Raw genomic sequence first — 27,265 nt, 5'->3', positions numbered from 1 at the left:
GGTTAGAGTTTATATTTACATGAAGGGTCTGATTACTACATATCACTCCTCCCAGGTTAGAGTTTACATGAAGGGTCTGGTTACTACATATCACTCCTCCCAGGTTAGAGTTTACATGAAGGGTCTGGTTACTACATATCACTCCTCCCAGGTTAGAGTTTACATGAAGGATCTGGTTACTACATATCACTCCTCCCAGGTTAGAGTTTATATTTACATGAAGGGTCTGGTTACTACATATCACTCCTCCCAGGTTAGAGTTTACATGAAGGATCTGGTTACTACATATCACTCCTCCCAGGTTAGAGTTTACATGAAGGGTCTGGTTACTACATATCACTCCTCCCAGGTTAGAGTTTACATGAAGGGTCTGGTTACTACATATCACTCCTCCCAGGTTAGAGTTTATATGAAGGGTCTGGCTACTACATATCACTCCACCCAGGTTAGAGTTTACATGAAGGGTCTGGTTACTACATATCACTCCTCCCAGGTTAGAGTTTACATGAAGGGCCTGGTTACTACATATCACTCCTCCCAGGTTAGAGTTTACATGAAGGGTCTGGTTACTACATATCACTCCTCCCAGGTTAGAGTTTATATGAAGGGTCTGGCTACTACATATCACTCCACCCAGGTTAGAGTTTACATGAAGGGTCTGGTTACTACATATCACTCCTCCCAGGTTAGAGTTTACATGAAGGGCCTGGTTACTACATATCACTCCTCCCAGGTTAGTGTTTACATGAAGGGCCTGATTACTACATATCACTCTTCCCAGGTTAGAGTTTACATGAAGGGTCTGGTTACTACATATCACTCCTCCCAGGTTAGAGTTTACATGAAGGGTCTGGTTACTACATATCACTCCTCCCAGGTTAGAGTTTATATTTACATGAAGGGTCTGGTTACTACATATCACTCCTCCCAGGTTAGAGTTTATATTTACATGAAGGGTCTGTTTACTACATATCACTCCTCCCAGGTTAGAGTTTATATGAAGGGTCTGGTTACTACATATCACTCCTCCCAGGTTAGAGTTTACATGAAGGGTCTGGTTACTACATATCACTCCTCCCAGGTTAGAGTTTACATGAAGGGCCTGGTTACTACATATCACTCCTCCCAGGTTAGTGTTTACATGAAGGGTCTGGTTACTACATATCACTCCTCCCAGGTTAGAGTTTACATGAAGGGTCTGGTTACTACATATCACTCCTCCCAGGTTAGAGTTTATATGAAGGGTCTGGTTACTACATATCACTCCTCCCAGGTTAGAGTTTACATGAAGGGTCTGGTTACTACATATCACTCCTCCCAGGTTAGAGTTTACATGAAGGGTCTGGTTACTACATATCACTCCTCCCAGGTTAGAGTTTACATGAAGGGTCTGGTTACTACATATCACTCCTCACAGGTTAGAGTTTATATTTACATGAAGGGTCTGATTACTACATATCACTCCTCCCAGGTTAGAGTTTATATTTACATGAAGGGTCTGGTTACTACATATCACTCCTCCCAGGTTAGAGTTTATATTTACATGAAGGGTCTGGTTACTACATATCACTCCTCCCAGGTTAGAGTTTACATGAAGGGTCTGATTACTACATATCACTCCTCCCAGGTTAGAGTTTATATTTACATGAAGGGTCTGATTACTACATATCACTCCTCCCAGGTTAGAGTTTACATGAAGGGTCTGGTTACTACATATCACTCCTCCCAGGTTAGAGTTTACATGAAGGATCTGGTTACTACATATCACTCCTCCCAGGTTAGAGTTTATATTTACATGAAGGGTCTGGTTACTACATATCACTCCTCCCAGGTTAGAGTTTACATGAAGGATCTGGTTACTACATATCACTCCTCCCAGGTTAGAGTTTACATGAAGGGTCTGGTTACTACATATCACTCCTCCCAGGTTAGAGTTTACATGAAGGGTCTGGTTACTACATATCACTCCTCCCAGGTTAGAGTTTATATGAAGGGTCTGGCTACTACATATCACTCCACCCAGGTTAGAGTTTACATGAAGGGTCTGGTTACTACATATCACTCCTCCCAGGTTAGAGTTAACATGAAGGGCCTGGTTACTACATATCACTCCTCCCAGGTTAGTGTTTACATGAAGGGTCTGGTTACTACATATCACTCCTCCCAGGTTAGAGTTTACATGAAGGGTCTGGTTACTACATATCACTCCTCCCAGGTTAGAGTTTACATGAAGGGCCTGATTACTACATATCACTCCTCCCAGGTTAGAGTTTACATGAAGGGTCTGGTTACTACATATCACTCCTCCCAGGTTAGAGTTTACATGAAGGGTCTGGTTACTACATATCACTCCTCCCAGGTTAGAGTTTATATTTACATGAAGGGTCTGGTTACTACATATCACTCCTCCCAGGTTAGAGTTTATATTTACATGAAGGGTCTGGTTACTACATATCACTCCTCCCAGGTTAGAGTTTATATGAAGGGCCTGATTACTACATATCACTCCTCCCAGGTTAGAGTTTATATTTACATGAAGGGTCTGGTTACTACATATCACTCCTCCCAGGTTAGAGTTTATATGAAGGGCCTGATTACTACATATCACTCCTCCCAGGTTAGAGTTTATATTTACATGAAGGGTCTGGTTACTACATATCACTCCTCCCAGGTTAGAGTTTACATGAAGGGCCTGGTTACTACATATCACTCCTCCCAGGTTAGTGTTTACATGAAGGGTCTGGTTACTACATATCACTCCTCCCAGGTTAGAGTTTACATGAAGGGTCTGGTTACTACATATCACTCCTCCAAGGTTAGAGTTTACATGAAGGGCCTGATTACTACATATCACTCCTCCCAGGTTAGAGTTTACATGAAGGGTCTGGTTACTACATATCACTCCTCCCAGGTTAGAGTTTACATGAAGGGTCTGGTTACTACATATCACTCCTCCCAGGTTAGAGTTTATATTTACATGAAGGGTCTGGTTACTACATATCACTCCTCCCAGGTTAGAGTTTATATTTACATGAAGGGTCTGGTTACTACATATCACTCCTCCCAGGTTAGAGTTTATATTTACATGAAGGGTCTGGTTACTACATATCACTCCTCCCAGGTTAGAGTTTATATTTACATGAAGGGTCTGGTTACTACATATCACTCCTCCCAGGTTAGAGTTTACATGAAGGGTCTGGTTACTACATATCACTCCTCCCAGGTTAGAGTTTATATGAAGGGTCTGGTTACTACATATCACTCCTCCCAGGTTAGAGTTTACATGAAGGGTCTGGTTACTACATATCACTCCTCCCAGGTTAGAGTTTACATGAAGGGTCTGGTTACTACATATCACTCCTCCCAGGTTAGAGTTTATATTTACATGAAGGGTCTGATTACTACATATCACTCCTCCCAGGTTAGAGTTTATATTTACATGAAGGGTCTGGTTACTACATATCACTCCTCCCAGGTTAGAGTTTATATTTACATGAAGGGTCTGGTTACTACATATCACTCCTCCCAGGTTAGAGTTTACATGAAGGGTCTGATTACTACATATCACTCCTCCCAGGTTAGAGTTTATATTTACATGAAGGGTCTGGTTACTACATATCACTCCTCCCAGGTTAGAGTTTACATGAAGGGTCTGATTACTACATATCACTCCTCCCAGGTTAGAGTTTATATTTACATGAAGGGTCTGATTACTACATATCACTCCTCCCAGGTTAGAGTTTACATGAAGGGTCTGGTTACTACATATTACTCCTCCCAGGTTAGAGTTTACATGAAGGGTCTGGTTACTACATATCACTCCTCCCAGGTTAGAGTTTACATGAAGGATCTGGTTACTACATATCACTCCTCCCAGGTTAGAGTTTATATTTACATGAAGGGTCTGGTTACTACATATCACTCCTCCCAGGTTAGAGTTTACATGAAGGATCTGGTTACTACATATCACTCCTCCCAGGTTAGAGTTTACATGAAGGGTCTGGTTACTACATATCACTCCTCCCAGGTTAGAGTTTACATGAAGGGTCTGGTTACTACATATCACTCCTCCCAGGTTAGAGTTTATATGAAGGGTCTGGCTACTACATATCACTCCACCCAGGTTAGAGTTTACATGAAGGGTCTGGTTACTACATATCACTCCTCCCAGGTTAGATTTTACATGAAGGGCCTGGTTACTACATATCACTCCTCCCAGGTTAGTGTTTACATGAAGGGTCTGGTTACTACATATCACTCCTCCCAGGTTAGAGTTTACATGAAGGGTCTGGTTACTACATATCACTCCTCCCAGGTTAGAGTTTACATGAAGGGCCTGATTACTACATATCACTCCTCCCAGGTTAGAGTTTACATGAAGGGTCTGGTTACTACATATCACTCCTCCCAGGTTAGAGTTTACATGAAGGGTCTGGTTACTACATATCACTCCTCCCAGGTTAGAGTTTATATTTACATGAAGGGTCTGGTTACTACATATCACTCCTCCCAGGTTAGAGTTTATATTTACATGAAGGGTCTGGTTACTACATATCACTCCTCCCAGGTTAGAGTTTATATGAAGGGCCTGATTACTACATATCACTCCTCCCAGGTTAGAGTTTATATTTACATGAAGGGTCTGGTTACTACATATCACTCCTCCCAGGTTAGAGTTTATATTTACATGAAGGGTCTGGTTACTACATATCACTCCTCCCAGGTTAGAGTTTATATTTACATGAAGGGTCTGGTTACTACATATCACTCCTCCCAGGTTAGAGTTTACATGAAGGGTCTGGTTACTACATATCACTCCTCCCAGGTTAGAGTTTATATGAAGGGTCTGGTTACTACATATCACTCCTCCCAGGTTAGAGTTTACATGAAGGGTCTGGTTACTACATATCACTCCTCCCAGGTTAGAGTTTACATGAAGGGTCTGGTTACTACATATCACTCCTCCCAGGTTAGAGTTTATATTTACATGAAGGGTCTGGTTACTACATATCACTCCTCCCAGGTTAGAGTTTATATTTACATGAAGGGTCTGGTTACTACATATCACTCCTCCCAGGTTAGAGTTTACATGAAGGGTCTGATTACTCCCCTCCCAGGTTAGAGTTTATATTTACATGAAGGGTCTGGTTACTACATATCACTCCTCCCAGGTTAGAGTTTACATGAAGGGTTTTACATATCACTCCTCCCAGGTTAGAGTTTATATTTACATGGTCTGGTTACTACATATCACTCCTCCCAGGTTAGAGTTTACATGAAGGGTCTGGTTACTACATATCACTCCTCCCAGGTTAGAGTTTATATTTACATGAAGGGTCTGGTTACTACATATCACTCCTCCCAGGTTAGAGTTTACATGAAGGGTCTGGTTACTCCTCCCAGGTTAGAGTTTATATGAAGGGCCTGATTACTACATATCACTCCTCCCAGGTTAGAGTTTATATTTACATGAAGGGTCTGGTTACTACATATCACTCCTCCCAGGTTAGAGTTTATATTTACATGAAGGGTCTGGTTACTACATATCACTCCTCCCAGGTTAGAGTTTATATTTACATGAAGGGTCTGGTTACTACATATCACTCCTCCCAGGTTAGAGTTTACATGAAGGGTCTGGTTACTACATATCACTCCTCCCAGGTTAGAGTTTATATGAAGGGTCTGGTTACTACATATCACTCCTCCCAGGTTAGAGTTTACATGAAGGGTCTGGTTACTACATATCACTCCTCCCAGGTTAGAGTTTACATGAAGGGTCTGGTTACTACATATCACTCCTCCCAGGTTAGAGTTTATATTTACATGAAGGGTCTGGTTACTACATATCACTCCTCCCAGGTTAGAGTTTATATTTACATGAAGGGTCTGGTTACTACATATCACTCCTCCCAGGTTAGAGTTTACATGAAGGGTCTGATTACTACATATCACTCCTCCCAGGTTAGAGTTTATATTTACATGAAGGGTCTGGTTACTACATATCACTCCTCCCAGGTTAGAGTTTACATGAAGGGTCTGATTACTACATATCACTCCTCCCAGGTTAGAGTTTATATTTACATGAAGGGTCTGGTTACTACATATCACTCCTCCCAGGTTAGAGTTTACATGAAGGGTCTGGTTACTACATATCACTCCTCCCAGGTTAGAGTTTACATGAAGGGTCTGGTTACTACATATCACTCCTCCCAGGTTAGAGTTTACATGAAGGGTCTGATTACTACATATCACTCCTCCCAGGTTAGAGTTTATATTTACATGAAGGGTCTGGTTACTACATATCACTCCTCCCAGGTTAGAGTTTATATGAAGGGTCTGGTTACTACATATCACTCCTCCCAGGTTAGAGTTTATATTTACATGAAGGGTCTGGTTACTACATATCACTCCTCCCAGGTTAGAGTTTATATGAAGGGTCTGGTTACTACATATCACTCCTCCCAGGTTAGAGTTTATATTTACATGAAGGGTCTGGTTACTACATATCACTCCTCCCAGGTTAGAGTTTACATGAAGGATCTGATTACTACATATCACTCCTCCCAGGTTAGAGTTTATATTTACATGAAGGGTCTGGTTACTACATATCACTCCTCCCAGGTTAGAGTTTATATTTACATGAAGGGTCTGATTACTACATATCACTCCTCCCAGGTTAGAGTTTACATGAAGGGCCTGATTACTACATATCACTCCTCCCAGGTTAGAGTTTACATGAAGGGCCTGATTACTACATATCACTCCTCCCAGGTTAGAGTTTACATGAAGGGTCTGATTACTACAAATCACTCCTCCCAGGTTAGAGTTTACATGAAGGGTCTGGTTACTACATATCACTCCTCCCAGGTTAGTGTTTACATGAAGGGTCTGGTTACTACATATCACTCCTCCCAGGTTAGAGTTTACATGAAGGGTCTGGTTACTACATATCACTCCTCCCAGGTTAGAGTTTATATTTACATGAAGGGTCTGATTACTACATATCACTCCTCCCAGGTTAGAGTTTACATGAAGGGTCTGGTTACTACATATCACTCCTCCCAGGTTAGAGTTTACATGAAGGGTCTGGTTACTACATATCACTCCTCCCAGGTTAGAGTTTATATTTACATGAAGGGTCTGGTTACTACATATCACTCCTCCCAGGTTAGAGTTTATATTTACATGAAGGATCTGGTTACTACATATCACTCCTCCCAGGTTAGAGTTTACATGAAGGGTCTGATTACTACATATCACTCCTCCCAGGTTAGAGTTTACATGAAGGGTCTGGTTACTACATATCACTCCTCCCAGGTTAGAGTTTACATGAAGGGTCTGGTTACTACATATCACTCTTCCCAGGTTAGAGTTTACATGAAGGGTCTGGTTACTACATATCACTCCTCCCAGGTTAGAGTTTACATGAAGGGTCTGGTTACTACATATCACTCCTCCCAGGTTAGAGTTTACATGAAGGGTCTGGTTACTATATATCACTCCTCCCAGGTTAGAGTTTACATGAAGGGTCTGGTTACTACATATCACTCCTCCCAGGTTAGAGTTTACATGAAGGGTCTGGTTACTACATATCACTCCTCCCAGGTTAGAGTTTTCATGAAGGGTCTGGTTACTACATATCACTCCTCCCAGGTTAGAGTTTATATTTACATGAAGGGTCTGATTACTACATATCACTCCTCCCAGGTTAGAGTTTATATTTACATGAAGGGTCTGGTTACTACATATCACTCCTCCCAGGTTAGAGTTTATATTTACATGAAGGATCTGATTACTACATATCACTCCTCCCAGGTTAGAGTTTATATTTACATGAAGGGTCTGGTTACTACATATCACTCCTCCCAGGTTAGAGTTTACATGAAGGGTCTGGTTACTACATATCACTCCTCCCAGGTTAGAGTTTACATGAAGGGTCTGGTTACTACATATCACTCCTCCCAGGTTAGAGTTTATATTTACATGAAGGGTCTGGTTACTACATATCACTCCTCCCAGGTTAGAGTTTATATTTACATGAAGGGTCTGGTTACTACATATCACTCCTCCCAGGTTAGAGTTTATATTTACATGAAGGGTCTGATTACTACATATCACTCCTCCCAGGTTAGAGTTTATATTTACATGAAGGGTCTGGTTACTACATATCACTCCTCCCAGGTTAGAGTTTATATTTACATGAAGGGTCTGATTACTACATATCACTCCTCCCAGGTTAGAGTTTATATTTACATGAAGGGTCTGGTTACTACATATCACTCCTCCCAGGTTAGAGTTTATATTTACATGAAGGGTCTGGTTACTACATATCACTCCTCCCAGGTTAGAGTTTACATGAAGGGTCTGGTTACTACATATCACTCCTCCCAGGTTAGAGTTTATATTTACATGAAGGGTCTAATTACTACATATCACTCCTCCCAGGTTAGAGTTTATATGAAGGGTCTGGTTACTACATATCACTCCTCCCAGGTTAGAGTTTATATTTACATGAAGGGTCTGGTTACTACATATCACTCCTCCCAGGTTAGACTTTATATTTACATGAAGGGTCTGGTTACTACATATCACTCCTCCCAGGTTAGAGTTTATATTTACATGAAGGGTCTGGTTACTACATATCACTCCTCCCAGGTTAGAGTTTACATGAAGGGCCTGATTACTACATATCACTCCTCCCAGGTTAGAGTTTATATTTACATGAAGGGTCTGGTTACTACATATCACTCCTCCCAGGTTAGAGTTTACATGAAGGGTCTGATTACTACATATCACTCCTCCCAGGTTAGAGTTTACATGAAGGGTCTGGTTACTACATATCACTCCTCCCAGGTTAGAGTTTATATTTACATGAAGGGTCTGGTTACTACATATCACTCCTCCCAGGTTAGAGTTTACATGAAGGGTCTGGTTACTACATATCACTCCTCCCAGGTTAGAGTTTATATTTACATGAAGGGTCTGGTTACTACATATCACTCCTCCCAGGTTAGAGTTTACATGAAGGGTCTGGTTACTACATATCACTCCTCCCAGGTTAGAGTTTATATTTACATGAAGGGTCTGGTTACTACATATCACTCCTCCCAGGTTAGAGTTTATATTTACATGAAGGGTCTGGTTACTACATATCACTCCTCCCAGGTTAGAGTTTACATGAAGGGTCTGGTTACTACATATCACTCCTCCCAGGTTAGAGTTTACATGAAGGGTCTGATTACTACATATCACTCCTCCCAGGTTAGAGTTTACATGAAGGGTCTGGTTACTACATATCACTCCTCCCAGGTTAGAGTTTACATGAAGGGTCTGGTTACTACATATCACTCCTCCCAGGTTAGAGTTTATATGAAGGGTCTGGTTACTACATATCACTCCTCCCAGGTTAGAGTTTATATTTACATGAAGGGCCTGGTTACTACATATCACTCCTCCCAGGTTAGAGTTTACATGAAGGGTCTGGTTACTACATATCACTCCTCCCAGGTTAGAGTTTATATTTACATGAAGGGTCTGGTTACTACATATCACTCCTCCCAGGTTAGAGTTTATATTTACATGAAGGGTCTGGTTACTACATATCACTCCTCCCAGGTTAGAGTTTATATTTACATGAAGGGTCTGGTTACTACATATCACTCCTCCCAGGTTAGAGTTTATATTTACATGAAGGGTCTGGTTACTACATATCACTCCTCCCAGGTTAGAGTTTATATTTACATGAAGGGTCTGGTTACTACATATCACTCCTCCCAGGTTAGAGTTTATATTTACATGAAGGATCTGGTTACTACATATCACTCCTCCCAGGTTAGAGTTTATATGAAGGGTCTGATTACTACAAATCACTCCTCCCAGGTTAGAGTAAACATTTACTTATTTCAGAGAGTTGTCAGATTTTCCATTCGTGAATTTAGGGCCTTCCAATTTCTTAATTCAGAGAGTTGTCAGATTGTCCATTCGTGAATTCAGGGCCTTCCGCTCTCAGAGAGTTCAGAGCGCACACTGGACGCTCTGGCCGAGGAGTAGGGTTGAACCGAGCGTTCTGACCTAACAGCAGTCAAGCCCCCAAGCTAACTGGGTATCTTTGGCTTGCTTGCTAGCATCTTCCAGACACAAATGAGAGAACACCTCACTCTGACCATTTTACTGGCCCTGGCAGAGCTGGTTAGGCAGTTTTCATGTTATCCAGAGCATTGGTGACTGCAACTGTGCTGCTGGCAACAAATTAATTACGATTTTCTTTCCAACGTGCCCTTTATCCACGTCATCTAGTGCCCTTTATCCACGTCATCTAGTGCCCTTTATCCACGTCATCTAGTGCCCTTTATCCACGTCATCTAGTGCCCTTTATCCACATCATCTAGTGCCCTTTATCAGTCATCTAGTGCCCTTTATCCACGTCATCTAGTGCCCTTTATCCACGTCATCTAGTGCCCTTTATCAGTCATCTAGTGCCCTTTATCAGTCATCTAGTGCCCTTTATCCACGTCATCTAGTGCCCTTTATCCACGTCATCTAGTGCCCTTTATCCACATCATCTAGTGCCCTTTATCCACGTCATCTAGTGCCCTTTATCCACGTCATCTAGTGTCCTTTATCAGTCATCTAGTGCCCTTTATCAGTCATCTAGTGCCCTTTATCAGTCATCTAGTGCCCTTTATCAGTCATCTAGTGCCCTTTATCCATGTCATCTAGTGCCCTTTATCAGTCATCTAGTGCCCTTTATCCACGTCATCTAGTGCCCTTTATCAGTCATCTAGTGCCCTTTATCCATGTCATCTAGTGCCCTTTATCCACGTCATCTAGTGCCCTTTATCAGTCATCTAGTGCCCTTTATCCACGTCATCTAGTGCCCTTTATCAGTCATCTAGTGCTCTTTATCAGTCATCTAGTGCCCTTTATCCACGTCATCTAGTGCCCTTTATCCACGTCATCTAGTGCCCTTTATCCACGTCATCTAGTGCCCTTTATCCACGTCATCTAGTGCCCTTTATCAGTCATCTAGTGCCCTTTATCCACGTCATCTAGTGCCCTTTATCCACGTTATCTAGTGCCCTTTATCCACGTCATCTAGTGCCCTTTATCCACGTCATCTAGTGCCCTTTATCCACGTCATCTAGTGCCCTTTATCCACGTCATCTAGTGCCCTTTATCCACGTCATCTAGTGCCCTTTATCCACGTCACCTAGTGCCCTTTATCAGTCATCTAGTGCCCTTTATCCACGTCATCTAGTGCCCTTTATCCACGTCATCTAGTGCCCTTTATCCACGTCATCTAGTGCCCTTTATCAGTCATCTAGTGCCCTTTATCAGTCATCTAGTGCCCTTTATCCACGTCATCTAGTGCCCTTTATCAGTCATCTAGTGCCCTTTATCAGTCATCTAGTGCCCTTTATCAGTCATCTAGTGCCCTTTATCCACGTCATCTAGTGCCCTTTATCAGTCATCTAGTGCCCTTTATCAGTCATCTAGTGCCCTTTATCAGTCATCTAGTGCCCTTTATCCACGTCATCTAGTGCCCTTTATCCACGTTATCTAGTGCCCTTTATCCACGTCATCTAGTGCCCTTTATCCACGTCATCTAGTGCCCTTTATCCACGTCATCTAGTGCCCTTTATCCACGTCATCTAGTGCCCTTTATCAGTCATCTAGTGCCCTTTATCCACGTCATCTAGTGCCCTTTATCAGTCATCTAGTGCCCTCTATCAGTCATCTAGTGCCCTTTATCCACGTCATCTAGTGCCCTTTATCCACGTTATCTAGTGCCCTTTATCCACGTTATCTAGTGCCCTTTATCAGTCATCTAGTGCCCTTTATACACGTCATCTAGTGCCCTTTATCAGTCATCTAGTGCCCTTTATCCACGTCATCTAGTGCCCTTTATCCACGTCATCTAGTGCCCTTTATCCACGTTATCTAGTGCCCTTTATCCACGTCATCTAGTGCCCTTTATCCACGTCATCTAGTGCCCTTTATCAGTCATCTAGTGCCCTTTATCAGTCATCTAGTGCCCTTTATCCACGTCATCTAGTGCCCTTTATCCACGTCATCTAGTGCCCTTTATCAGTCATCTAGTGCCCTTTATCCACGTCATCTAGTGCCCTTTATCAGTCATCTAGTGCCCTTTATCAGTCATCTAGTGCCCTTTATCCACGTCATCTAGTGCCCTTTATCAGTCATCTAGTGCCCTTTATCAGTCATCTAGTGCCCTTTATCCACGTCATCTAGTGCCCTTTATCAGTCATCTAGTGCCCTTTATCCACGTCATCTAGTGCCCTTTATCAGTCATCTAGTGCCCTTTATCCACGTCATCTAGTGCCCTTTATCCACGTCATCTAGTGCCCTTTATCAGTCATCTAGTGCCCTTTATCAGTCATCTAGTGCCCTTTATCCACGTCATCTAGTGCCCTTTATCCACGTCATCTAGTGCCCTTTATCAGTCATCTAGTGCCCTTTATCAGTCATCTAGTGCCCTTTATCCACGTCATCTAGTGCCCTTTATCAGTCATCTAGTGCCCTTTATCCACGTCATCTAGTGCCCTTTATCCACGTCATCTAGTGCCCTTTATCAGTCATCTAGTGCCCTTTATCAGTCATCTAGTGCCCTTTATCCACGTCATCTAGTGCCCTTTATCAGTCATCTAGTGCCCTTTATCAGTCATCTAGTGCCCTTTATCCACATCATCTAGTGCCCTTTATCCACGTCATCTAGTGCCCTTTATCAGTCATCTAGTGCCCTTTATCCACGTCATCTAGTGCCCTTTATCAGTCATCTAGTGCCCTTTATCAGTCATCTAGTGCCCTTTATCAGTCATCTAGTGCCCTTCATCCACGTCATCTAGTGCCCTTTATCCACGTCATCTAGTGCCCTTTATCAGTCATCTAGTGCCCTTTATCAGTCATCTAGTGCCCTTTATCAGTCATCTAGTGCCCTTTATCCACGTCATCTAGTGCCCTTTATCCACGTCATCTAGTGCCCTTTATCAGTCATCTAGTGCCCTTTATCAGTCATCTAGTGCCCTTTATCCACGTCATCTAGTGCCCTTTATCCACGTCATCTAGTGCCCTTTATCAGTCATCTAGTGCCCTTTATCAGTCATCTAGTGCCCTTTATCCACGTCATCTAGTGCCCTTTATCAGTCATCTAGTGCCCTTTATCCACGTCATCTAGTGCCCTTTATCCACGTCATCTAGTGCCCTTTATCAGTCATCTAGTGCCCTTTATCAGTCATCTAGTGCCCTTTATCCACGTCATCTAGTGCCCTTTATCAGTCATCTAGTGCCCTTTATCAGTCATCTAGTGCCCTTTATCCACATCATCTAGTGCCCTTTATCCACGTCATCTAGTGCCCTTTATCAGTCATCTAGTGCCCTTTATCCACGTCATCTAGTGCCCTTTATCCACGTCATCTAGTGCCCTTTATCAGTCATCTAGTGCCCTTTATCCACGTCATCTAGTGCCCTTTATCAGTCATCTAGTGCCCTTTATCAGTCATCTAGTGCCCTTTATCAGTCATCTAGTGCCCTTTATCCACGTCATCTAGTGCCCTTTATCCACGTTATCTAGTGCCCTTTAACCACGTCATCTAGTGCCCTTTATCCACGTCATCTAGTGCCCTTTATCCACGTCATCTAGTGCCCTTTATCCACGTCATCTAGTGCCCTTTATCCACGTCATCTAGTGCCCTTTATCAGTCATCTAGTGCCCTTTATCAGTCATCTAGTGCCCTTTATCAGTCATCTAGTGCCCTTTATCAGTCATCTAGTGCCCTTTATCCACGTCATCTAGTGCCCTTTATCCACGTCATCTAGTGCCCTTTATCCACGTTATCTAGTGCCCTTTATCCACGTCATCTAGTGCCCTTTATCCACGTCATCTAGTGCCCTTTATCAGTCATCTAGTGCCCTTTATCAGTCATCTAGTGCCCTTTATCCACGTCATCTAGTGCCCTTTATCCACGTCATCTAGTGCCCTTTATCCACGTTATCTAGTGCCCTTTATCAGTCATCTAGTGCCCTTTATCCACTTCATCTAGTGCCCTTTATCCACGTCATCTAGTGCCCTTTATCAGTCATCTAGTGCCCTTTATCCACGTCATCTAGTGCCCTTTATCAGTCATCTAGTGCCCTTTATCAGTCATCTAGTGCCCTTTATCCACGTCATCTAGTGCCCTTTATCAGTCATCTAGTGCCCTTTATCAGTCATCTAGTGCCCTTTATCAGTCATCTAGTGCCCTTTATCCACGTCATCTAGTGCCCTTTATCCACGTCATCTAGTGCCCTTTATCAGTCATCTAGTGCCCTTTATCAGTCATCTAGTGCCCTTTATCAGTCATCTAGTGCCCTTTATCCACGTCATCTAGTGCCCTTTATCAGTCATCTAGTGCCCTTTATCCACGTCATCTAGTGCCCTTTATCAGTCATCTAGTGCCCTTTATCAGTCATCTAGTGCCCTTTATCCACGTCATCTAGTGCCCTTTATCCACGTCATCTAGTGCCCTTTATCCACGTCATCTAGTGCCCTTTATCAGTCATCTAGTGCCCTTTATCCACGTCATCTAGTGCCCTTTATCAGTCATCTAGTGCCCTTTATCCATCTAGTCCCTTTATCTAGTGCCCTTTATCAGTCATCTAGTGCCCTTTATCCACGTCATCTAGTGCCCTTTATCCACGTCATCTAGTGCCCTTTATCAGTCATCTAGTGCCCTTTATCAGTCATCTAGTGCCCTTTATCCACGTCATCTAGTGCCCTTTATCAGTCATCTAGTGCCCTTTATCAGTCATCTAGTGCCCTTTATCCACGTCATCTAGTGCCCTTTATCCACGTCATCTAGTGCCCTTTATCAGTCATCTAGTGCCCTTTATCCACGTCATCTAGTGCCCTTTATCAGTCATCTAGTGCCCTTTATCCACGTCATCTAGTGCCCTTTATCCACGTCATCTAGTGCCCTTTATCCACGTCATCTAGTGCCCTTTATCCGCGTCATCTAGTGCCCTTTATCAGTCATCTAGTGCCCTTTATCAGTCATCTAGTGCCCTTTATCAGTCATCTAGTGCCCTTTATCAGTGTCATCTAGTGCCCTTTATCCACGTCATCTAGTGCCCTTTATCCACGTTATCTAGTGCCCTTTATCCACGTCATCTATTGCCCTTTATCCACGTCATCTAGTGTCCTTTATCAGTCATCTAGTGCTCTTTATCCACGTCATCTAGTGCTCTTTATCCACGTCATCTAGTGCCCTTTATCCACGTCATCTAGTGCCCTTTATCCACGTCATCTAGTGCCCTTTATCAGTCATCTAGTGCCCTTTATCCACGTCATCTAGTGCCCTTTATCCACGTCATCTAGTGCCCTTTATCCACGTCATCTAGTGCCCTTTATCCACGTCATCTAGTGCCCTTTATCAGTCATCTAGTGCCCTTTATCCACGTCATCTAGTGCCCTTTATCCACGTCATCTAGTGCCCTTTATCCACGTCATCTAGTGCCCTTTATCCACGTCATCTAGTACCCTTTATCAGTCATCTAGTGCCCTTTATCAGTCATCTAGTGCCCTTTATCCACGTCATCTAGTGCCCTTTATCCACGTTATCTAGTGCCCTTTATCCACGTCATCTAGTGCTCTTTATCCACGTCATCTAGTGCCCTTTATCAGTCATCTAGTGCCCTTTATCAGTCATCTAGTGCCCTTTATCCACGTCATCTAGTGCCCTTTATCCACGTCATCTAGTGCCCTTTATCCACGTCATCTAGTGCCCTTTATCAGTCATCTAGTGCCCTTTATCAGTCATCTAGTGCCCTTTATCAATCATCTAGTGCCCTTTATCCACGTCATCTAGTGCCCTTTATCCACGTCATCTAGTGCCCTTTATCCACGTCATCTAGTGCCCTTTATCCACGTCGTCTAGTGCCCTTTATCCACGTCATCTAGTGCCCTTTATCCACGTCATCTAGTGCCCTTTATCCACGTCATCTAGTGCCCTTTATCCACGTCATCTAGTGCCCTTTATCCACGTCATCTAGTGCCCTTTATCCACGTCATCTAGTGCCCTTTATCCACGTCATCTAGTGCCCTTTATCCACATCATCTAGTGCCCTTTATCCACGTCATCTAGTGCCCTTTATCAGTCATCTAGTGCCCTTTATACACGTCATCTAGTGCCCTTTATCAGTCATCTAGTGCCCTTTATCAGTCATCTAGTGCCCTTTATCCACGTCATCTAGTGCCCTTTATCCACGTCATCTAGTGCCCTTTATCCACGTCATCTAGTGCCCTTTATCCACGTCATCTAGTGCCCTTTATCCACATCATCTAGTGCCCTTTATCAGTCATCTAGTGCCCTTTATCAGTCATCTAGTGCCCTTTATCCACGTCATCTAGTGCCCTTTATCCACGTCATCTAGTGCCCTTTATCCACGTCATCTAGTGCCCTTTATCAGTCATCTAGTGCCCTTTATCAGTCATCTAGTGCCCTTTATCCACGTCATCTAGTGCCCTTTATCCACGTCATCTAGTGCCCTTTATCCACATCATCTAGTGCCCTTTATCCACGTTATCTAGTGCCCTTTATCAGTCATCTAGTGCCCTTTATCCACGTCATCTAGTGCCCTTTATCAGTCATCTAGTGCCCTTTATCAGTCATCTAGTGCCCTTTATCCACGTCATCTAGTACCCTTTATCAGTCATCTAGTGCCCTTTATCAGTCATCTAGTGCCCTTTATCAGTCATCTAGTGCCCTTTATCCACGTCATCTAGTGCCCTTTATCCACGTCATCTAGTGCCCTTTATCCACGTTATCTAGTGCCCTTTATCCACGTCATCTAGTGCCCTTTATCCACGTCATCTAGTGCCCTTTATCCACGTCATCTAGTGCCCTTTATCCACGTCATCTAGTGCCCTTTATCCACGTCATCTAGTGCCCTTTATCCACGTCATCTAGTGCCCTTTATCAGTCATCTAGTGCCCTTTATCCACGTCATCTAGTGCCCTTTATCCACGTCATCTAGTGCCCTTTATCCACGTCATCTAGTGCCCTTTATCAGTCATCTAGTGCCCTTTATCCACGTCATCTAGTGCCCTTTATCAGTCATCTAGTCCCCTTTATCAGTCATCTAGTGCCCTTTATCCACGTCATCTAGTGCCCTTTATCAGTCATCTAGTGCCCTTTATCCACGTCATCTAGTGCCCTTTATCCACGTCATCTAGTGCCCTTTATCCACGTCATCTAGTGCCCTTTATCCACGTCATCTAGTGCCCTTTATCCACGTCATCTAGTGCCCTTTATCAGTCATCTAGTGCCCTTTATCAGTCATCTAGTGCCCTTTATCCACGTCATCTAGTGCCCTTTATCAGTCATCTAGTGCCCTTTATCCACGTCATCTAGTGCCCTTTATCAGTCATCTAGTGCCCTTTATCAGTCATCTAGTGCCCTTTATCAGTCATCTAGTGCCCTTTATCAGTCATCTAGTGCCCTTTATCAGTCATCTAGTCCCCTTTATCAGTCATCTAGTGCCCTTTATCCACGTCATCTAGTGCCCTTTATCAGTCATCTAGTGCCCTTTATCAGTCATCTAGTGCCCTTTATCCACGTCATCTAGTGCCCTTTATCAGTCATCTAGTGCCCTTTATCCACGTCATCTAGTGCCCTTTATCCACGTCATCTAGTGCCCTTTATCCACGTCATCTAGTGCCCTTTATCAGTCATCTAGTGCCCTTTATCCACGTCATCTAGTGCCCTTTATCAGTCATCTAGTCCCCTTTATGAGTCATCTAGTGCCCTTTATCCACGTCATCTAGTGCCCTTTATCCACGTCATCTAGTGCCCTTTATCCACGTTATCTAGTGCCCTTTATCAGTCATCTAGTGCCCTTTATCCACGTCATCTAGTCCCCTTTATCCACGTCATCTAGTGCCCTTTATCCACGTTATCTAGTGCCCTTTATCCACGTCATCTAGTGCCCTTTATCAGTCATCTAGTGCCCTTTATCCACGTCATCTAGTGCCCTTTATCAGTCATCTAGTGCCCTTTATCAGTCATCTAGTGCCCTTTATCAGTCATCTAGTGCCCTTTATCAGTCATCTAGTCCCCTTTATGAGTCATCTAGTGCCCTTTATCCACGTCATCTAGTGCCCTTTATCCACGTCATCTAGTGCCCTTTATCCACGTTATCTAGTGCCCTTTATCCACGTCATCTAGTGCCCTTTATCAGTCATCTAGTGCCCTTTATCCACGTCATCTAGTGCCCTTTATCCACGTCATCTAGTGCCCTTTATCAGTCATCTAGTGCCCTTTATCCACGTCATCTAGTGCCCTTTATCCACGTCATCTAGTGCCCTTTATCAGTCATCTAGTGCCCTTTATCAGTCATCTAGTCCCCTTTATCCACGTCATCTAGTGCCCTTTATCAGTCATCTAGTGCCCTTTATCAGTCATCTAGTCCCCTTTATCCACGTCATCTAGTGCCCTTTATCCACATCATCTAGTGCCCTTTATCCACGTCATCTAGTGCCCTTTATCAGTCATCTAGTGCCCTTTATCCACGTCATCTAGTGCCCTTTATCCACGTCATCTAGTGCCCTTTATCAGTCATCTAGTGCCCTTTATCAGTCATCTAGTGCCCTTTATCCACGTCATCTAGTGCCCTTTATCAGTCATCTAGTGCCCTTTATCCACGTCATCTAGTGCCCTTTATCAGTCATCTAGTGCCCTTTATCCACGTCATCTAGTGCCCTTTATCCACGTCATCTAGTGCCCTTTATCAGTCATCTAGTGCCCTTTATCAGTCATCTAGTGCCCTTTATCCACGTCATCTAGTGCCCTTTATCCACGTCATCTAGTGCCCTTTATCCACATCATCTAGTGCCCTTTATCCACGTTATCTAGTGCCCTTTATCAGTCATCTAGTGCCCTTTATCCACGTCATCTAGTGCCCTTTATCCACATCATCTAGTGCCCTTTATCAGTCATCTAGTGCCCTTTATCAGTCATCTAGTGCCCTTTATCCACGTCATCTAGTGCCCTTTATCCACGTCATCTAGTGCCCTTTATCAGTCATCTAGTGCCCTTTATCAGTCATCTAGTGCCCTTTATCAGTCATCTAGTGCCCTTTATCAGTCATCTAGTGCCCTTTATCCACGTCATCTAGTGCCCTTTATCCACGTCATCTAGTGCCCTTTATCCACGTCATCTAGTGCCCTTTATCCACGTCATCTAGTGCCCTTTATCAGTCATCTAGTGCCCTTTATCCACGTCATCTAGTGCCCTTTATCAGTCATCTAGTGCCCTTTATCAGTCATCTAGTGCCCTTTATCAGTCATCTAGTGCCCTTTATCAGTCATCTAGTGCCCTTTATCCACGTCATCTAGTGCCCTTTATCAGTCATCTAGTGCCCTTTATCCACGTCATCTAGTGCCCTTTATCCACGTCATCTAGTGCCCTTTATCCACGTCATCTAGTGCCCTTTATCCACGTCATCTAGTGCCCTTTATCCACGTCATCTAGTGCCCTTTATCCACGTCATCTAGTGCCCTTTATCAGTCATCTAGTGCCCTTTATCAGTCATCTAGTGCCCTTTATCCACGTCATCTAGTGCCCTTTATCAGTCATCTAGTGCCCTTTATCCACGTTATCTAGTGCCCTTTATCCACGTCATCTAGTGCCCTTTATCAGTCATCTAGTGCCCTTTATCAGTCATCTAGTGCCCTTTATCCACGTCATCTAGTGCCCTTTATCCACGTCATCTAGTGCCCTTTATCCACGTCATCTAGTGCCCTTTATCAGTCATCTAGTGCCCTTTATCCACGTCATCTAGTGCCCTTTATCAGTCATCTAGTCCCCTTTATCAGTCATCTAGTGCCCTTTATCCACGTCATCTAGTGCCCTTTATCAGTCATCTAGTCCCCTTTATCAGTCATCTAGTGCCCTTTATCCACGTCATCTAGTGCCCTTTATCAGTCATCTAGTGCCCTTTATCCACGTCATCTAGTGCCCTTTATCCACGTTATCTAGTGCCCTTTATCCACGTCATCTAGTGCCCTTTATCCACGTCATCTAGTGCCCTTTATCAGTCATCTAGTCCCCTTTATGAGTCATCTAGTGCCCTTTATCCACGTCATCTAGTGCCCTTTATCAGTCATCTAGTGCCCTTTATCCACGTCATCTAGTGCCCTTTATCCACGTCATCTAGTGCCCTTTATCAGTCATCTAGTCCCCTTTATCAGTCATCTAGTGCCCTTTATCCACGTCATCTAGTGCCCTTTATCCACGTCATCTAGTGCCCTTTATCAGTCATCTAGTGCCCTTTATCAGTCATCTAGTGCCCTTTATCCACGTCATCTAGTGCCCTTTATCCACGTTATCTAGTGCCCTTTATCCACGTCATCTAGTGCCCTTTATCCACGTCATCTAGTGCCCTTTATCAGTCATCTAGTGCCCTTTATCAGTCATCTAGTGCCCTTTATCCACGTCATCTAGTGCCCTTTATCAGTCATCTAGTGCCCTTTATCCACGTCATCTAGTGCCCTTTATCCACGTCATCTAGTGCCCTTTATCAGTCATCTAGTGCCCTTTATCCACGTCATCTAGTGCCCTTTATCCACGTCATCTAGTGCCCTTTATCAGTCATCTAGTGCCCTTTATCAGTCATCTAGTGCCCTTTATCAGTCATCTAGTGCCCTTTATCAGTCATCTAGTGCCCTTTATCAGTCATCTAGTGCCCTTTATCCACGTTATCTAGTGCCCTTTATCAGTCATCTAGTGCCCTTTATCAGTCATCTAGTGCCCTTTATCAGTCATCTAGTGCCCTTTATCCACGTTATCTAGTGCCCTTTATCAGTCATCTAGTGCCCTTTATCCACGTTATCTAGTGCCCTTTATCAGTCATCTAGTGCCCTTTATCAGTCATCTAGTGCCCTTTATCCACGTCATCTAGTGCCCTTTATCAGTCATCTAGTGCCCTTTATCCACGTCATCTAGTGCCCTTTATCCACGTCATCTAGTGCCCTTTATCCACGTCATCTAGTGCCCTTTATCAGTCATCTAGTGCCCTTTATCCACGTCATCTAGTGCCCTTTATCAGTCATCTAGTGCCCTTTATCAGTCATCTAGTGCCCTTTATCAGTCATCTAGTGCCCTTTATCCACGTCATCTAGTGCCCTTTATCCACGTTATCTAGTGCCCTTTATCAGTCATCTAGTGCCCTTTATCCACGTCATCTAGTGCCCTTTATCAGTCATCTAGTGCCCTTTATCCACGTCATCTAGTGCCCTTTATCCACGTCATCTAGTGCCCTTTATCAGTCATCTAGTGCCCTTTATCAGTCATCTAGTGCCCTTTATCAGTCATCTAGTGCCCTTTATCAGTCATCTAGTGCTCTTTATCCACGTCATCTAGTGCCCTTTTATCCACGTCATCTAGTGCCCTTTATCAGTCATCTAGTGCCCTTTATCCACGTCATCTAGTGCCCTTTATCCACGTCATCTAGTGCCCTTTATCAGTCATCTAGTCCCCTGTATCCACGTCATCTAGTGCCCTTTATCAGTCATCTAGTGCCCTTTATCAGTCATCTAGTGCCCTTTATCCACGTCATCTAGTGCCCTTTATCCACGTCATCTAGTGCCCTTTATCCACGTCATCTAGTGCCCTTTATCCACGTCATCTAGTGCCCTTTATCAGTCATCTAGTGCCCTTTATCAATCATCTAGTGCCCTTTATCCACGTCATCTAGTGCCCTTTATCAGTCATCTAGTGCCCTTTATCAGTCATCTAGTGCCCTTTATCCACGTCATCTAGTGCCCTTTATCCACGTCATCTAGTGCCCTTTATCCACGTCATCTAGTGCCCTTTATCCACGTCATCTAGTGCCCTTTATCAGTCATCTAGTGCCCTTTATCCACGTCATCTAGTGCCCTTTATCCACGTCATCTAGTGCCCTTTATCCACGTTATCTAGTGCCCTTTATCAGTCATCTAGTGCCCTTTATCAGTCATCTAGTGCCCTTTATCCACGTCATCTAGTGCCCTTTATCAGTCATCTAGTGCCCTTTATCAGTCATCTAGTGCCCTTTATCCACGTCATCTAGTGCCCTTTATCAGTCATCTAGTGCCCTTTATCCACGTCATCTAGTGCCCTTTATCCACGTCATCTAGTGCCCTTTATCCACGTCATCTAGTGCCCTTTATCCACGTCATCTAGTGCCCTTTATCAGTCATCTAGTGCCCTTTATCCACGTCATCTAGTGCCCTTTATCCACGTTATCTAGTGCCCTTTATCCACGTCATCTAGTGCCCTTTATCCACGTCATCTAGTGCCCTTTATCCACGTCATCTAGTGCCCTTTATCCACGTCATCTAGTGCCCTTTATCCACGTCATCTAGTGCCCTTTATCAGTCATCTAGTGCCCTTTATCAGTCATCTAGTGCCCTTTATCCACGTCATCTAGTGCCCTTTATCCACGTCATCTAGTGCCCTTTATCCACGTCATCTAGTGCCCTTTATCCACGTCATCTAGTGCCCTTTATCAGTCATCTAGTGCCCTTTATCCACGTCATCTAGTGCCCTTTATCCACGTCATCTAGTGCCCTTTATCAGTCATCTAGTGCCCTTTATCAGTCATCTGGTGCCCTTTATCCACGTCATCTAGTGCCCTTTATCCACGTCATCTAGTGCCCTTTATCAGTCATCTAGTGCCCTTTATCCACGTCATCTAGTGCCCTTTATCAGTCATCTAGTGCCCTTTATCAGTCATCTAGTGCCCTTTATCCATCGTGCCCTTTATCTCATCTAGTGCCCTTTATCAGTCATCTAGTGCCCTTTATCAGTCATCTAGTGCCCTTTATCAGTCATCTAGTGCCCTTTATCAGTCATCTAGTGCTCTTTATCAGTCATCTAGTGCCCTTTATCCACGTTATCTAGTGCCCTTTATCCACGTCATCTAGTGCCCTTTATCCACGTCATCTAGTGCCCTTTATCCACGTCATCTAGTGCCCTTTATCCACGTCATCTAGTGCCCTTTATCAGTCATCTAGTGCCCTTTATCAGTCATCTAGTGCCCTTTATCAGTCATCTAGTGCCCTTTATCAGTCATCTAGTGCCCTTTATCAGTCATCTAGTGCCCTTTATCAGTCATCTAGTGTCCTTTATCCACGTCATCTAGTGCCCTTTATCAGTCATCTAGTGCCCTTTATCCACGTCATCTAGTGCCCTTTATCAGTTGTTACGAATCTCTTTTGGCCCGACAGTCTAGGGGGGATGGTAGTGAGACCCGTAACATAACTCATGTAAATTATAATAGTGACAAAGTAAAAGTGAACGAAATAACCACGACAACCGAAATAATACCGTCAAACTCAGGGTTTATTATAAACACACGGTAATGGGGGGGGGGGGAGCAGGAAAAGGGGCTGAGCTGGACCCAAGGAAAGAAACAAATATGCAAAAACACCCCTAAGCTAGGCTAGCCTATTTCAACAACAGCTAACTAACTAACCAAAAATACAGTGGGTGGTCCGCCCAGTTCTAACTAGTGTGTTTTAACAAAGTTTACCTACGGGTAGTGTATGCCCATGGGCGACTTGTCTTGGTTTCCCCTTTTTCCCACCAGCAAACACCATAAACAAATACAATACTCACAGGAGATGACAAAGTGATTTGGAGGTGCTCAAACAAAAGAAGAGGTTAATTATTACACAAAGAGCGAGATCTACATACATGGCATTTACAAAGAGATTGTGCTACTGAAATCTATCAAGAGCAGAGATCTACCAACATGTCATTACAAAGATTGAGCTCTCCTGAAATCTATCAAAGAACAGCTATCTACCAACATGGGATTACAAAGATTGAGCTCTCCTGAACAAACAAATGATGGGGTTTTTAAACCATGGGGAAGGAACTGTGATAGGGTAGGAAACAGGAGGAGGTGTGTCTTCTGATTGATGGGTTGATTGTTGACTGATTGGGGAGTAATGATTTTCACCTGTGAGGGAAGAAGGAGAGAAAAGAAACACACACAGGATACACAGACACAGGATACCTGTATCCGTAACATCAGTCATCTAGTGTCCTTTATCAGTCATCTAGTGTCCTTTATCAGTCATCTAGTGCCCTTTATCCACGTCATCTAGTGCCCTTTATCAGTCATCTAGTGCCCTTTATCCACGTCATCTAGTGCCCTTTATCAGTCATCTAGTGCCCTTTATCAGTCATCTAGTGCCCTTTATCCACGTCATCTAGTGCCCTTTATCAGTCATCTAGTGCCCTTTATCAGTCATCTAGTGCCCTTTATCAGTCATCTAGTGCCCTTTATCAGTCATCTAGTGCCCTTTATCAGTCATCTAGTACCCTTTATCAGTCATCTAGTGCCCTTTATCCACGTTATCTAGTGCCCTTTATCCACGTCATCTAGTGCCCTTTATCCACGTCATCTAGTGCCCTTTATCCACGTCATCTAGTGCCCTTTATCCACGTCATCTAGTGCCCTTTATCCACGTTATCTAGTGCCCTTTATCAGTCATCTAGTGCCCTTTATCAGTCATCTAGTGCCCTTTATCAGTCATCTAGTGCCCTTTATCAGTCATCTAGTGCCCTTTATCCACGTCATCTAGTGCCCTTTATCCACGTCATCTAGTGTCCTTTATCAGTCATCTAGTGCCCCTTATCAGTCATCTAGTGCCCTTTATCAGTCATCTAGTGCCCTTTATCAGTCATCTAGTGTCCTTTATCCACGTCATCTAGTGCCCTTTATCAGTCATCTAGTGCCCTTTATCAGTCATCTAGTGCCCTTTATCAGTCATCTAGTGTCCTTTATCCACGTCATCTAGTGCCCTTTATCAGTCATCTAGTGCCCTTTATCCACGTCATCTAGTGCCCTTTATCAGTCATCTAGTGTCCTTTATCAGTCATCTAGTGTCCTTTATCAGTCATCTAGTGCCCTTTATCAGTCATCTAGTGCCCTTTATCCACGTCATCTAGTGCTCTTTATCCACGTCATCTAGTGCCCTTTATCAGTCATCTAGTGCCCTTTATCAGTCATCTAGTGTCCTTTATCCACGTCATCTAGTGCCCTTTATCAGTCATCTAGTGCCCTTTATCCACGTCATCTAGTGCCCTTTATCAGTCATCTAGTGCCCTTTATCAGTCATCTAGTGTCCTTTATCCACGTCATCTAGTGCCCTTTATCAGTCATCTAGTGCCCTTTATCCACGTCATCTAGTGCCCTTTATCAGTCATCTAGTGCCCTTTATCAGTCATCTAGTGCCCTTTATCAGTCATCTAGTGCCCTTTATCCACGTCATCTAGTGCCCTTTTGACTTCATGGAGAGAGATTTGGACTCCAAGCCGACTTCCTCAGTTGAGAGAAAAAAAGATCTTTAGGTTTTTGAGTTGTGTTTTGTTTGTTATGTTATTCTCCCGGTGAATGTAGGTTGTTTTCTTCTCATGTTGAAGTCAAAACTGTCAATCTGATTTGATATGGTTACTGCCAGATGATCGTTTTACTGTTTAACGTGTGTGTGTGCGCGTCTCCTCCTCTTACCAGGTGACGAGATGTACCCAGAGGAGGGGTCATGTCAGATGGATGTGACCCTGAACACAGACCAGAGCCTTAATGAGCTTCATCAGGGCTGTTCAGCACTGCACCGTATCGTAGCCTTGGACCCCTACACCGCTGCTGCTGTCATCACCATCACACCCAAATACAACCACCTGCTGCCCTTCACACGGTCCAGCCTGAGACCCGGCACCAGCAGTCAGCTCTGAGAGACGGGTTGACACTCAAATGGCACCCTATTCCCAATGACCTTTCAGCAGAGATACACAAACTACTGGTCCACAGTCGTGCACTATATAGGGAATAGGGTGCCATGGGGCTCTGGTCTAAAGTAGTGCACTATATAGGGAATAGGGTGCCATAGGGCTCTGGTCTAAAGTAGTGCACTATATAGGGAATAGGGTGTCATAGGTCTCTGGTCTAAAGTAGTGCACTATATAGTGAATAGGGTCCTATAGGGCTCTGGTCTAAAGTAGTGCACTATATAGGGAATAGGGTGTCATAGGGCTCTGGTCTAAAGTAGTGCACTATATAGGGAATAGGGTGCCATAGGGCTCTGGTCTAAAGTAGTGCACTATATAGGGAATAGGGTGCCATTTGTGATGTGACCCATGTTTTGTGCTGTACAGGCCTGCTGCTAAGGTCTTGCTGCTGGTTTTGGACGGTTTAGGCCGTCATTGTAAATAATAATTTGTTCTTAACTGACTTACCTAGTTAAACAAAGGTTAACTAAAAAAATGTATTAAATTCTGGAACAATGGAAATTGATCTTGTTTTCAAATACCTCTCAATGTATTATTTCTGTACAGATTTATTTAATCAGTGTGTTTTGTATGAAACATTCATTAGAACTATCACACCATTAACCACTGAGTCTACAAAACATTAAGAACACCTGCTCTTTCCATGACCGACTGACCAGGTGAGTCCAGGTGAAAGTCATTTAATGTCACCTGTTAAATCCACTTCAATCAGTGTGGATGAAGAGGAGGAGACAGGTTAAAGAAGGATTTTCAAGCCTTGACAATTGAGACATGGATTGTGTGTGTGTGTGTGTGTGTGCCATTCAGAGGGTTAATGGGCAAGACAAAATATTTAATGCCTTTGAACAGGGTATGGTAGTATGCCAGGTGCACCGGTTTGAGTGTGTCAAGAACTGCCAAGCTGCTGGGTTTTTCATGCTCAACAGTGACCTGTGTGTATCAAGAATTACCCACCACCCAAAGGACATCCAGCCGACTTGACACAACTGTGGGAAGCATTGTAGATTACATGAGCCAGCATCCCTGTGGAACGCTCTTGACACAATTCCAGTCCATGCCTGACACATTGAGGCTGTTCTGACCCGTTGAGGCTGTTCTGACCCGTTGAGGCTGTTCTGACCCACTGAGGCTGTTCTGACCCGTTGAGGCTGTTCTGAGGGCAGAAGGGGGTGGTGTAACTCTATTAGGAAGGTGTTCTGACCCGTTGAGGCTGTTCCGACCCGTTGAGGCTGTTCTGAGGGCAGAAGGGGGTGGTGTAACTATATTAGGAAGGTGTTCTGACCCGTTGAGGCTGTTCTGAGGGCAGAAGGGGGTGGTGTAACTCTATATTAGGAAGGTGTTCTGACCCGTTGAGGCTGTTCTGACCCGTTGAGGCTGTTCTGAGGGCAGAAGGGGGTGGTGTAACTCTATATTAGGAAGGTGTTCTGACC

At 43.8% G+C, this 27,265-nt stretch overlaps 1 protein-coding gene across 1 annotated transcript in view; it reads left to right on the top strand.

Moving 5' to 3' along the window:
• The window catches only part of LOC139385197 (acyl-coenzyme A diphosphatase NUDT19-like), a 52,133-nt gene extending 25,793 nt beyond the window's left edge, over positions 1 to 26,340 (top strand). The window contains exon 3 of the mRNA XM_071130310.1: positions 25,561 to 26,340. Coding sequence (XP_070986411.1) covers positions 25,561 to 25,781 — 221 coding nt within the window. The 3' untranslated portion in view covers positions 25,782 to 26,340. The remainder of the gene's footprint in view (positions 1 to 25,560) is intronic.
• The last annotated feature ends 925 nt before the right edge of the window (positions 26,341 to 27,265 follow it).

The sequence above is a fragment of the Oncorhynchus clarkii genome, chromosome 26 (assembly GCF_045791955.1).
Source record: "Oncorhynchus clarkii lewisi isolate Uvic-CL-2024 chromosome 26, UVic_Ocla_1.0, whole genome shotgun sequence".
In the NCBI taxonomy this organism is placed as follows: domain Eukaryota; kingdom Metazoa; phylum Chordata; class Actinopteri; order Salmoniformes; family Salmonidae; genus Oncorhynchus; species Oncorhynchus clarkii.
The sequence above is the reverse complement of the archived record's forward strand: the minus strand, read 5'-3'. Positions and strand labels throughout refer to the sequence as shown.